Source organism: Haliotis asinina, chromosome 11, assembly GCF_037392515.1.
Source record: "Haliotis asinina isolate JCU_RB_2024 chromosome 11, JCU_Hal_asi_v2, whole genome shotgun sequence".
Lineage (NCBI taxonomy): Eukaryota > Metazoa > Mollusca > Gastropoda > Lepetellida > Haliotidae > Haliotis > Haliotis asinina.
Window position 1 is genome coordinate 4,490,873 of NC_090290.1, and position 14,827 is coordinate 4,505,699.

A 14,827-nucleotide genomic window follows, 5' to 3' on the forward strand; every position below is an offset into this window, starting at 1 on the left:
AAGAGGATACGCAAATGAAAAACTTAATGTTTCCAGTTTCTACTGTCAGTTTCTATTACAATGCTGAATAAACACCTGTTCATTATATCAGAGTACAATAGAACAGGAGCGAACACAATACTAAAGACTGCAACTGGTATCTCACATTTATACTATTCTGCATTAATATACGGAAACTATCACTTAGTACCATTAATGTACGGAAACTATCACCTAGTACGAGTTAAAGTTTATACACATTCCGATATCTATATCACGTCCAATCAATGTGTTTAGATCGGTTAATAAAACAAACATTGCGTATGTTTTTACACTTTGAAACACACACCTGTTGAAATATCAGGCAGGTGCGGTTTCGCAAGAACCTATTTACTTACGCATGCACATATAAAACAATCCTGAGGTGATTGTCCCTGTACTGTACTGTCGGAGTCATGGCTGGGCAACAACGTGTGGAGACAATCGTCCTCGTCAAACGAGAAATTCCAGAGGTAAGTTGCTTTCAACATTTCTTTCCATCAAGGAATTTATATCATTGTCAAGAAACACCTGTTATGATATCATAACTGATATCAAGGATCTGTCTCTCAGTCCATGGATATTTTTGTGACACCCAGTTTCCGTCTCTGTCTATCAGTGAGGTATACCTATACACTTCTGGTGACGTCAGTCTATTGTTCTTAGAGGACGCTTTTCTCGTAATTTTCCTCAAATCTGGTACAATCTCGTTTCCTCGAGCAATGATCTAAATAATGTCCCTGGGTCGCGGGCAATTATCTTGTTATAATGTTCCGGAGCCCCCTGCGTTATCATAATATAGGCCCCTCTATCCCGAGATGTTCCTCTATACTGTCCCTCTGCCGAAGATGTTCTGAGGAATAGCCGTTGACTTTGAATTATTACTTGTTTTGAAGACTGATACTAGTTCTTCTTGTCATCACTGAATGCGATAGTACAATATCACATGATTGGCAATTTCCAACATGTAGTGCCGACAGCCGGTTTCAAACCTACAACGCTTCACTTACTAGCGTGGCAGTTTTATCCTCTGGCCTACGAAGGATCACTGTGAAAAATGAGACTGATTGTCGGTATGAGAGGTGTGTTCCAAGCAAGACGGGCAGTGCACGGTACAGTTAGCACACGTCCATAGTACTGTTAGAACATGCAGGGCACGTGCATTGCGCGTGCAAGGCGAGGCCTCTGCTGCTAGTCTCATCCCAGCTGATTTCAACAGTAAGGCCGAATATTGAAATTATATCTGAAGTACATATTAGGTAGATTTATAAGTTGGACATAACGGGGTGTGTGGATATTACTGGAAAATATAAACCTCAGATGTCAAATTTGCTTCGTTTTGGAGGTTATTTTTCCTGAGGTAAACGTCCTTTCAGGGTTGTATACAATATCCCTGGAACATTCTATACAATATTCCGAAAGTAGATTTTCTCGAAATGAATTCTTTCAACATCAACATTCAAGTGTTTGAAATCAATTGATACATGTCATCAAATTGGAAGTACAGTTCCTATCTGGAATAGAACCGCTTCTGTCAGATCATGAATCGGATGCTCCACGTCACCTCTACTAAGTCGACGAAAATACTGGCGTTAAATTATCTATTAATAGTTAGGCCTACTGTCATTACATAGATTTCACTACCGCTTCGGTTGCTGTTATGTAGCTTCATTACCTGATTATCTAATTTATCTATCATTATATGATTTTGATAAATTTGTCTGTTCCTTCGATATATATGACAGATTTTACACGATCCCTCTGTATTGGCTAAAAATGTAACTATTGAATATTAAATATGAAAATCCTCGCCCTCGTGTTTACATTTTCAACCATAACCGAGGATTGGTGTAATAGCGTTTTCGTAAGCCCTCTTCCCTCGGGAAATGCCCGTGGCCCTTCGACATACAACAGCGATGATGACATGTCGTAGTAGTCATAGTCATGAACCTGCTGCTGATCTGTCTGTTTTCAGAAGGCACTGTTTCCGGAGGGAATGTGCCCAAGAGTAGAACATGAAAATGGCCAGGAAGGTGCAGACATGTTTATATCACACACTCCTGACGACGTTTTCGACACTAGCGAACATTATCTACGATGTGGAGCGGCGTTTGGTTTGGCAAGAGCGTCTCTTTGCAAGAAGATAATTCACAACAAGAACGTGATTGTGGCCATATGCTCACTGATGACGTTGACTGCCTACGCTGTATATGTCGGCTTCAGCATCAGATTTTCTTTCGGGGATGAAGGCTCTTTGAGGCTATTGCTTGGGACCGGTTTTGTCGCCCTGGTCTATGCCAAGATCAAGCTGTCAACTCGTGTTCATGAAATTTTGTCCCCATGGGCCACCAAGATAAAGGGTTCACCATCGATAAGGAGAACAATCAGATGGTGAGCAAATATACAAGACCTACTGTAGCAGAGATATAGCTGGGTTATTACGGAGTGCGGTGTTAAACAATACAACCAAACTCACATACGACAATAAATGTTTCGGGCAATATATTACTTATGGAGTTGGACTTCACCTGCTGGTTAACATTTTTATCAGACTTGAACGATAACGGCCAGCATCCGTAACCAAGAGTTTTTGTAGAGCTTCATAATGATGGCATTGCCTTATTTTCTCATACATGTAAGCAAATACAAACGGCTCAGTGTTGGTACGATGCTGTCCGACATCAGGTCCGATGGGTGGCCACCTTGTGTTTGCAGGTTGCTGTATATAGGGATGGTTCTCTTCATGGCGATCTACCTGGGATTGAATGTGACCAAAGCGGAGAACTTTCTCTCTCTCGCTGGAATGACTTTCTTCATTCTTATAGGATTCCTGATATCCGAACATCCAGAAAGGGTAAGGAGTTGAAACAAGATGGTGACAAACCCACATTAGACAGTCCTTGTCAACCTGATTTTTTGTTTAATTTATCAGTGTTAACGTCTCGGAGAACATTGTGTCTCTGGTTTGGTTCGCCTTTGTGGTTCTCCAAAAAGGAAAAGGAGTAAACATAAAGTACTGACACCAGACAGTCTTTATCGTCCTCAAACCTTAATCAAAGATTGACTGTAACTTGAATTGTTAACGTCTATCAGACTGTGGTAAGGTTAGAAAGATATTACACAAACGATACAAGTTACAACAAATTGTTGATCACACACAAGAATATTATCCATTTATCATGCTGAACCCCTGTAGACACCGAATACCCGGGTTGATTACCCAGATGGGTACAAATCCAGAAGTCCATTTCTGGTGTCCTCACTCGTGATATTGTGGAAATAGTGCATATAGCGACATAAACTAAATTCACCCATATCACTGCATACTGATATTCTTCGATTCTGTTTAAAACTGTAAGCTAATCAACCGATCATTTCAGTCTCAGGTCTGTGTACAATAAATACTAGTGACTAATAACATGTTGGGGAAATCAGAACTGGTGAAATCCTTAATGCAATTTGCTGAATATATAAAAGAACAGAATCAGAGAAATGCTAACTTGGTATGAAACTATCCATATGTGATAAACTTAAGTAGGACATACTGAAAACGGACGCAGTTTGAACCACTTACATATCACTATTATGTTCTTACTGTCTGGTCAGATCAAAGCATTTTACACGGAATGGCTCGTCTGTATGAATAATAATGAACAGCTTTGAGGCTATATCTGTGGCGCATGGTTTTACATTACAATTTCAGGTCAACTGGCACGCAGTATTTTGGGGTATCGGGACCCAGTTTCTGTTTGCGTTGCTGATACTCAGAACCAGTTTCGGGTTTCGCAGTTTCCAATGGCTCGGAGAAAGACTAAAAGAATACTTGGAGCACACTGATAAAGGCTCTGAATTTGTATTCGGAAAAAAATATCGAGATCACGAGTTTGCATTTCGGGTAAGTGGATCGCGTGACTGAAAGGGTCCTCAATATCCCATTCAATATTTAACAGAATAAGATGGCGTACAAATGGATGTTTCCTTGACTAGCCGTAAAACGATTGCCAAGATCGTTCCTCATTTTCATTTCTCCCAATGGTTTGTCTGAGTCATAAATGCACTAAAACCTGTCAACATTTGCTTGACTGAGAATGATATAAGAGTCATTATGATAATGTTTGTCAAGATCCTGGTTTAGAATCGATCCGTTTTGCAAATCATGCTTGCTGACTATCGCGTAGATCCATGTCACCCATTAATTGTCTGGTCCAAAGTGTGCAGTCAAACGATACGCAAATGAACAGACCTCCTAAAATAATATCATGATAATTATGTCAGCATGATTACTTGGAACTGGACCCGACAGAGGTACAAGAACTTCTTAGATTACAGCTACATTCGGGAGGATGAAATCATGAGATTAAAAGCCAGGTTTATGGATGTCAACTTCTTTATTGTGGAAAACACGACGTTCAGGAGAGTATGCGTGCTCCTTTATCATGTTCTCAACTACTGATGAAGGACCAAGCATACACTCCGAAACGTCATGTTTTCCACAATAAAGAAGTTGACATCGATAAATATGGCTTTTCTTATGCTTTCCACTTCTAAATGCCCTTCAAAGATTTAATGTGAAGGATATGTTTTAAAGAAAACACCCATGTACCAAATAGGATATGTCATTTGCTGCTCCTTGCTACAATATTACACTGTCTTGTGTATAAACAAGGCAGAATTACCGATGCTGTCTTGATGTCTGTTTGGACAGACCTGCGTGCATTGAGAGATTTATTGTAAAAGCAGGGTGGGTGCGTGTGTCTGTATTTGAAATCTGACTGATTGTGTTTGTCTATGTGTGTCTGTTTATGTCCGATTGTATGTCTGTGCGTCTGTACGCGTGTGTGCGTGCGTGCGTTTGCGTTTGCTTTGCTTGCCTGTCTATGTGTGTCAGTGTGCCTGTTTGTAAGCATATTATGTCTATAAATTTCTCTGTATCCTTATCTTTGTGTCTGAATGTGTACGTCACTTTGTGTTTCCCAATGTTCGCCTGTGAGATTGTGACTGTATATATGTATAAGTAAGTTCGGATCAGCTTCAGGTATTCTTGTGTTCTCAGGTGATGCCATTTGTCCTGATGTTCTCCTCGACTATCAACGTCTTGTACTACTACGGGGTTCTCCAGGGATTCGTGGCCAATTTTGGATGGTTGTTGTCTTTCTGTCTGGGTACCAGCCCCGTGGAATCCGTTAACACAGCAATCAATGTTGTGTTTGGGCCAGTACGATGGAATTGTGTACTTATTTATGAAAGACATAACCTCAGTAATACTCCCTCATGGCCCCTGATGCGATGGTCTACCGTCGGGTGTTGGCGATCTATTCTATGTTTGTTTGTAGAGGGTTGTCTCCAATAATACAATAGTTCTGGGTCTGAATTCTAGTTTTTCGTACTATCCTCCAGGTTTCTTATAATCAAACGTTTCATGGGCCATCTTGGTTGTGGTATTACTTTTGGTTATACTTTAATGGTGATAAGACATCCATTTCAATTTATCCGTCTACATATGATTGGTCATGTCATTTATGTTTGCATCATTAAAGATATTTACAAGTAAAATATGTTGTTTTAACGGGCGATATTTTAATGCTAGTTCATTGCCAGGCAGAATCACCACTCGCCATCAAACCGTTCCTACCTCATCTCACACCGTCCGAGTTACACACTGTCATGGCCGCTGGTTTCGCCAGCATTACAGGGACGATATTCGGGATGCTGACATCGTTTGGGGTAGGTACCAGGATTAGAATCATTGCACACTTTTCTTCAGTGACTCATATTAGTAACATTTCCTCTGTACCCAAAAAGGTGGATGTCGATGGCGTTGCTGCGTTAACGGGCAATTTTGAACAAACTCACTTACCTAAGGTGAAACCACATGAATCAAATGTGCTTCGTTGTGGGGCCTAGAAATTCTCAGGAGTCAGGTTAACAAACCTGGTCACCTATTCCAAGACTCTCAGAACTCATTATTGCTTAACGTCAACTGATTTGTGACCTGATCTCTGTGCCCAGAGCGATACACCACTGCAAACATTTTCTTCTATTTTAGACTATTTTGTATAGTTGTTTTTTCACATGATGGACGTGGAGTTGTGTAACTGTTCACTTATACGTTTATTAACAAGGTAATTGCATACCCGACAAACACCCGTGTAAGATCACCACAAAAAGATCATTCAGAAATTGACGTGAAAATAAGATACGTAATACCATCATCCAGAGAATCATCTACAATGGTGCCATTACATATAATGATGTATTTATATATTTACCGTTCAATAATGTACGCTCGTGCCATGTTCTAAGAAGAATGAACTTTCAGGCATTAGTGTTGGCATTACAGACTGAACAGTTCATGTAGTGACGTTATTGTCCACCGAAACGTAAGGGTATTATTCCTTTCCGGACACAAAAGTAAAATGGACAGTCTTCTAAATCTATCAGTGTGGTGAAACTTCCCGCCTGCCATGTAAAGATTTCGTGCTGTGACATGACACAGCATCTGGGAAATGCCCTGAGAGCGGAGACCGATACAAGGGATAAGAATGAGTGAGTGAGTGAGTTTACTTTTACGTCGCACTCAGCAATATTCCAGCTATATGGCCGTGGTCTGTAAATAATCGATTCTGGACCAGACAATCCAGTGATCAACAACATGAACATCGATCTGCGCAAATGGGAACCGATGACATGTGTCAACCAAGTCAGCGAGCCTGACCACCCAATCCAGTTACTCGCCTCTTACGCAAGCGATAAGAAGATGTCCACACATTGAAAGCTAAACGTGGACTCACAGAGTGAACGGGAAATCATATTTACAATACAATGGTTCATGTATTGTAAAAGGTACATAAAGAAATCAGTGATAGAAATGAAACACATGACATACTATTTCATTTGACAAAATGTTCGCAACATGGAACGTACTCATGAAACATTTTCACAGAAACCTTTAGAAATCGGTGTACAAACGTTGTGTGTTCGCTGGGTAGAGAGGTCCCGCGCTAAATCGTTGCCCTTTGATAGTTTTGGATTTTTTAATTAAAAAATATATTTTGCGCTTCCATGCCAACACGTTTGACTTCGGCTGAAATTAGTGTTGGTGTTGGTGCTTTTGTCCGAGGTAGAACTTGAAAACCCTTCACTGTTTCTTCACCAAACGTGGCATATGGATAGGTCTGGTGGTGAACTGGTTCTTTTTGGTAGATCCACATTTCTCAATTACATGTGTGTTTTTTTGCATTTCCATGGCAACAACTCTTACCTTGATTGAAATTGGTGTTTCAATATTCTCCTTCTAGTTTACGGGTATTCAAGAAATAACACAAATCATCAGTGCCACTCAATGGAGATTAGTTACTGAAGTACATCAAACCATGGAAGCATTCATACAGCTTCTGTTCTTCATACACGCATCTTGGTATAATAATAGTTTACATAGGTATGCTTTCGTTAGATGTGAAGAATGTGATGAACAGCATAAGACTTGTCATCACCATTTGACATATTCTTGAAGAATATTTTGCCATCACGGGGGATATTGATGACTATGTCTTTTTGTTATTACGAGGCTCCAGCCAATCACCTGCTAGCAGCCAGCGTCATGTCCGCCCCTGCAGCCCTAGCTATATCAAAGCTGATTGCCCCAGAGACACAGCCGACTAGGATCCAGCCACATGACGCCTACAACATCCCCGTTCCGTCAGTCACAAACTACATTCTTCATATATGTATTCATTCATAATGGTGGTCTCAATACGGTTTTTTTTTAAAAGCTGTGAGATAAGAGTAAATATCTGTCTCCCCTTTCTTACACAAAAATAAATCGCTGGAAATGTCCATATCATTCTTCACAACTTTGATGGCGATAGAGATGCCTAAAACGTTATAACCCAGGTCAAAATTCAGCAAATCTCTACCCTTTACTGCCTCTACACATACAATGTATAGCAAGTGAAACATTTCTTCTTTAAGTGTCATTTCAGAAGTTAGTATGATGAGGATGAACTTAGGATTGCTTTCATGGATAGACAACTTCTTCCTTGCAGTGGATGCAAGAAAGAAGTTCTCTATCCATAAACGTCTTCATCCTCAGATGAAACATTGCCGCCTCATAACATTATGCTACACAGTAAGTTCAACAGCCTTCTCGAAGCCGTGTCAGAAGGTGCTAAAGACGCTGTACCGATCGTCACAAGTGTCATGGTCACCCAGATGATTTTTATGGCCTTCGTTGACTTCGTTGACTCCACGCTGCTTTGGTTCGGGGAAAGAGTGGGTGTAGCTGGACTGTCGTTCGAGGTAATATGTAAAAAGTACCCCTGTTCTTTGAGTGGCATGTAAATTATATATATATATATATTTATTATCTTTTATATTCATATCCATTACCATGTGTTGTGAATGGGTGAGTGAGTGAGTTTACTTTTGAGCCGCACTCAGCAATATTCCAGCTATATGGCGGCGGTCTGTAAATAATCGAGTCTGGACCAGACAATTCAGTGATCAACAACATGAGCATCGATCTGCGCAATTGGTACCGATTACATGTGTCAACCAAGTCAGCGAGTCTGACCACCCAATCCCGTTAGTCGGCTCTTACGACAAGCTGAGTCGCCTTTTATGGCAAGCATGGGTTGCTGAAGGTCTGTTCTACCCCGGGACTTTCACGGGTCTGTTGTGAATGGTATAATGATCGATTATGATAAGCATAATCGAGAATCAGATGAAGACAGAGCACTATTCTAGAGACGTGGGGATATCACCTGTCTAGAAGTAGCCATTTTGTTCTTTGTCCCAGTATTATCATGTCCATGTAAAATGGTATTTTCTTTTGGTTTCAGTTCCTGTGTTCCTACGGTTTCTATCCCATCGTTTACATTATGGGCTTTTCGAGCTCTGATTTCTTGAGGATAGGCGGGTTGTTTGGCATTAAGACATTTGTAAACTCACTTTACGGTTATCAGCTGCTTGGGATTCTGATTAAGAATCGTGAGGCGTTGGAACAGTACGTAGCATCAACTAACGGGACTTGGCACTGGGAGAACAGAGACATCGTGCTGGACCTCACCAACAGGACGCTTTCTGGGGGGATCCTGACGGTGAGTGAGTGAGTGAATGTAACAAGCATAATTCATCAGAATCCCTTTGTTTTGTGTTGATAATTGTGGTCGTTTTGACGTTAACAAGTACTGCCAATTTCAAGATTCGCGTGTCGTTATGAAATCATATAACTGACAGTTTCAGACAATGAATTTGACGTTGAGGTACTGGATTCAATTACAGTTGCAATGATTGCTCATCACAAGTGTTCATCTGTGGTGTATGTATTTATTCTGATACGTATAATGCCCAACTGTAGTCAAATGGTAGAGGCATGAAACAAACTGGCTAATCTACCCACCGAAATATACTACATACAAACGTATAGGGACACCATAAAATTTGATAGTCATATATAAACTTATGATTAAACGCTGTGAGGTCATTGATACTCTAAGATAACTGAAACGTTCTGTGTACTTAATGGGTACTTTAAACGACATATCAAAACATGCAGTGGAGGAACTGAATCAATATTCGTTGAGTTTGAGTGAAATGAAACATTATCACACAAGGAGACACAGCCATCAATACCCCCGCATTACCTCCAATGTCAGGCGAAGTCAAACGTGTTGCCATGGAACCGCCAAAAATGGTTTATTCAGAATTCCTACACTATCAAAAGGCACCAGTATACCACTAGACCACTCTATGTGTAACATTTTGGTGAAATATTGAACGGAGTTCTGCTCCGGAAAAGTTAAATGTGTACGGACAGACGGGGTGCGTTATAATACCCCCGCAAAACGCGGTGCGGGGGATAATAAGTCTAAAACAAGGATGCTGGAACATACCAGACCAACGATGCTTGATGCAAACGCACAGACACAACAGCGTAGTGCCTGTGGAAGACAGACATCCCATGAAGACGCCCCAAGTTTCATTTAGAGTATAAATGGCATACCACGTTTATATATTACTATCAGATTTTAGGGTGTTATTTAGGGTGTTTTTGTTTGTAGTATAGATCAGCAATACATATCACCATATGATCCTAGATTCGAATCATGCATTCACCTGGACTTGGATCCTTTGGTTTCCAGCTCTATATCCGTGGTAGCGGGTTTAACCAAAGCCGTAAACCTTTAATATCTTGCTACGATCTCCTCTCCACTATAACAAACCGTGATATAACAGTTACTAATATATTCATTGCTAAGGCGTTAAACACACAGGGTCATTCACAGACCTAAAGAGACTAGGATGAAACATGCAGTCTGGTTGATCATCGTCGACATTCTCGTTCCCAGAAACGTTCTGAAGTGATAGGGACTTACGCATTCTGCGGCCAAAACCATCTAGCGGCGATTGGGTTGACCCTGGGAGTGTTCTTTACATTGATCCCCGAAAGGAAGGGAACCATCACCAAATACATCACACGTGCTAACATATCCGGACAACTGGCGTGCTACATGACAGCGTGTATTGCAGGTACGTTTACATGACCATGACATCGCGACATGGTGTAATACTATCCAAAACTCGCCATCCTGTCAACAACATGCTTCCCTTCCACTAGGTAACACTAGGTATTTGTTTTTTCCATAACTGAAAGACCGGTCGAAGAGCTAACATCTACGAAAGACTAATGCTGTCACTTTATAACATATAATACTTTTTTTCTATTTAATATTGATATAATACCAGCATTTTCTCTTATTTCTATAATTTTGTCCTTACTTTGAGTATTTTCTCATAATTTAAAATATTTTTATCCAAAACTTTACGAGTATGTTCTCACTGCTTCAAGTATTTTCTCGTTGCCGCAAGCATTTTTGTTTGCTCCGATTAATTTCTGGTGGCTTCGAATATTTTTTTGATTCACGTTTCTTTCAAAACATCGCTGTTACGAGTATTTCTTCGTTACCTCCATTATGTATCAGTTACTTCCATTGATTTCTCATTGAAATATGATGAAAACTTTATGAATGTACACCTGCATTGTTCTGTGAAAGACGACATAGATTGTTTGGTATCAGACACCCGTGAAGGTCCGGGATACGATAGGCCTTCAACAACTCATGCTTGCCCTAGAAGGCGACTATATTTGTCGTAACGGGATTGGGTGGTCAGGCTCGCTGACTTGGTTGAAACATGTCATCGGTTCCCATTTGTGTATATCGAGGCATATGCTGGTGATCACTGGATTCTCTGATCCAGACTCGATTATTTACAGACCGCCGCCATATAGCTGGAATATTGCTGAGTGCGGCGTAAAGCTAAACTCGGTCACCCACTCACTTAGGTATCAGAATTTCTCGTTGCTTCAAGTATGTTCCCTTCGCACTGTTTCCTTGATCTGAGCTTGTCTCACGTACCTATCGTTGCGCAATCACAACCATACATAAGTCCTTAATTTATGTCAGACTCACAACCGCTAGGAGCGCTTAGAGAAACCTCTCCCACTTACATCATCCAGCTCTTCACATTTCTCTCATTTTACTGGTCCAGTTGAAGACCTCGAATTTCTACAGCAGCACAGCGAGTCCTGGAGTCCTCTGTCCAGAAAGTGTTGGGCCATTGCCACATCTCTCATCTCCACTCCCTGTGGATGACCCATGAGACCACATTACACCTTCTGTAGCCAACTTTCTAGCCTTCCTCAACTTAATCATCGTATAATTCACTTTTACAACTCTTGTTGCAGGAATGCTGTATGATGAATCGATAGTCTGAACTCCCCTTGGCGTATTACACGACCCAACGGTCAATATGTTTATATATACAATGTTTTCTACGCCTACGCTCCTTTCACACTGGATTGTTCGTAGAGTGTTAATAATGATACCAGGGAGATGCAGGCACTTATTGTACATTCAACTTTCATGTATTGAAGGAGTATGGAAGCAAGTATGGCCATGCCTTGAACAAACAGACATGGTTAGCACAGCAGGAGAATATTTATGAATGATCCTAAAGTACCGTGACCGGCGACAAATAGAGAATTTGTTATGAGCACCTGTGGTTTATAGTTGATGGATCCGCTATTACCGCAGATTTAAATGCAAACATCAGATCTATGTTAACTGGGTTCATGGAGGAATCTGGATTCACTGAACGTAACTTGGTGGATCTTATTCTTAGCATGAGTCTAAATCTATAACAACGAAAGGCACAGCGCTGGATAGCTCTGGACATGCGACTTCCTTATTGCCTGGACAAAGTTTGAGCCTCTACTTGTGGATATCCAGACATCTTGCTTGTCCATATCACCCAAGTCCAGAAACCAACACCTTTCTGTCTTGTTCAAGACGTGTACTTGCATGTATATATGGGCATTACTCTGTACCCGTGATTCGTGAATGCGGAAATCCAAGCGACATTTACAGAAAGCATCCAGATTATCGAGATCTTACTGATCTAATATGCTGACCTGAGCAATGACAGGCAATCAGCAGTTACACGACGCTGGCCTCCAAATAATCGAGTCCGGAACAAGGTCCTAGTATGGTCCTTCCCGACAGTTGCTGGCGGTCAATAGCCAAGCTTTACATTGCATTTTCCTAAAATAGGTTTCTACTTTTAAAGATATATGCTAGCTAGTTTATGCTATATGCTATGCTAACTCACATTGTGATACTCTAATGATTTTACTGGAACACAACAGCCACTACTAGTCGCTATGCGTGATGATGTCAAAGATGAATATTCATGATGTGCTGAAAACTGGATGAAGCAATAAACAGGAATATAACTGGCATGATGAATATGTTGAGTTGGGGAATCCACACATTAACTGCAATAAACATATTCAATCTTGAGTTTGTTTGTTATTTGATATTCCAGTTATATTCTGTCGGTCTGTAGATAACTGAGTCTGTACCAGACAATCCAGTGATCAACAACTTGAGCGTCGATCTACGCAACTGTCATACGATAGCATGTGTCAACCTAGTCAGTTAGCCTGACCACCCCATCCGCTAATCACATCTTGCGACAGTCATCGGTCGTTGAAGATCCTAACCGAGGTCTAACCTAGGTCTTCAGTTACTGGTATAAGACGTGACTGAAGATTGCTGATAACCCGAATGTGTTGGTTTATTTGTAACACACGCACACGCACACGCACACGCACACGCACACACGCACCCACACGCACGCGCACGCGCACGCGCACGCACACGCACACACACCCTTTGACACGTATAAAAGTTGGCAGATTTATCCAGTGGGGAGAGTACTTGGGTAAGGTGCTGGGCGGTACTGTAGAATACGGTGTCACGGGAACAGACTAATAGACTAGCTTTGACGGGGTTCATGTGGATTTTGACTGTGACTCTGGCATAAGATGGCTGGGGGTGAGATACTGTCAGTTTGCGATACAGATCTGTTGAGAGTTCATATTTATTGTGGAGCGTCTTTAACGTAGCCTTGTGCTGACGATGAAGCTTGGCAGAAGGATCCCTCTTCATCTTCCTGTAGGTTGAGGTGTCATCTAGGAGGTTGTCCACCATGGAGTGGACGTGGTCTTTGTCTAGGATTACAGTGGCTCTGCCCTTGTCAGCTGGAGCGACGACAATATCTGGATCCTGTTTTAGTTGTTTAATGACTTGTTTCTCAGCTTATGTGATATTGGGTTTTTGAGGTTGGGCTTTGTGGAGAATGCTGATGATCTGGGGTCTGATGAAGTCAATCTTTCCACCGGGTGCAAGCTGTTGGAGGCCTTTCTCAATGATGGCGACAAAGATTTGATTTTGGATGGTGTGGGGGCAAACTTGAGACCTTTGGCAAGGGCACTGACCTGTTGGTTGGTGAGTTGCTTCTTGCTGAGGTTGACGACTGTGTTGTGGATATCGCGGGCTTGTGGTCTTCTTCCGGTTGGTTGCTGAGGTGGTGAGTTGTTGTAGCTTCTTGATGTGTCCTGCCTTAGTTGAGGTATCTAGTTTGTTGCTGGCGATGGTTTGGGCAGCCCGTAAGGATGAGAAGAGTTCGGGGTCGAAGGTGGAGCTGAGAGAGGTGTGGATGTCACTGATGGCGGACATAGATGTGGCCTTGACTTTACGATGCGCTCAGCGAGGAGTTTTCTAGACGCCTGGTGAAGAATGGTTTTAGTTGCCACAGACTGGATAGGGGAGCGGAGCTGTTGGCCTTTAGGTATGATTTGTTGGTCACGACATCTCATCAGGAAAGTAAGGTGGTTACTTGAAAGGATGTGCTTCTTCTCAAAACGGGACAATGTGTGTGAACTGCCACGTCTCCATGTAGACGGCGGATAACTTGTTTGGGTGGCATTTTAGAAGTTGAGGTGTACAAATAGGTCAAATTGTTACTTCTTTGTTGCGTGATTGCGACGTTCCGGTACAGATTCTTGTACTGTTGTCAAGCAGGAATGATGCATAGTTATAGTTTACTGGCGTTTTACGTCGGCTATTAACATTTTGCCAATATCGCCGACGGGGTAGGTGGGGGTAAATTTAATATTAAATACTGGTAATAAATTAAACCACCTACCCCAAAAAGTGGTAAATGAAGGTAGTAAACCTAAGTAATTTGGATGGGACCATGTTGGTTGGATGCCGAAAGGAAAGAGGGGAGAGGGTAGTTAACTTGTTGGTATAAGTTGTAGAAAGATTGGAAAATAGATAGTTGGGTGTAGAAATGGGTGGGGTGTGTGGAGCCGTTGAGGGTGGCAGGTGGGGAAGGGGATGTTGAGGCGGGAGGGGGTGGTATAGCATAGGGGGTAACAGTGAATAATACAGGTAGGCTGTAT

General features: G+C 41.6%; 1 protein-coding gene across 1 annotated transcript; it reads left to right on the top strand.

Moving 5' to 3' along the window:
- The first annotated feature begins 434 nt into the window (after positions 1-434).
- On the top strand, positions 435-11,793 carry LOC137256445 (solute carrier family 28 member 3-like). Its single transcript, XM_067794287.1, has 11 exons — positions 435-491; positions 1,994-2,409; positions 2,734-2,872; positions 3,722-3,913; positions 5,072-5,233; positions 5,617-5,742; positions 7,586-7,716; positions 8,148-8,316; positions 8,859-9,116; positions 10,368-10,548; positions 11,765-11,793. Exons 1-11 carry the CDS (start codon positions 435-437, stop codon positions 11,791-11,793), a joined length of 1,860 nt encoding a protein of 619 aa, XP_067650388.1.
- The last annotated feature ends 3,034 nt before the right edge of the window (positions 11,794-14,827 follow it).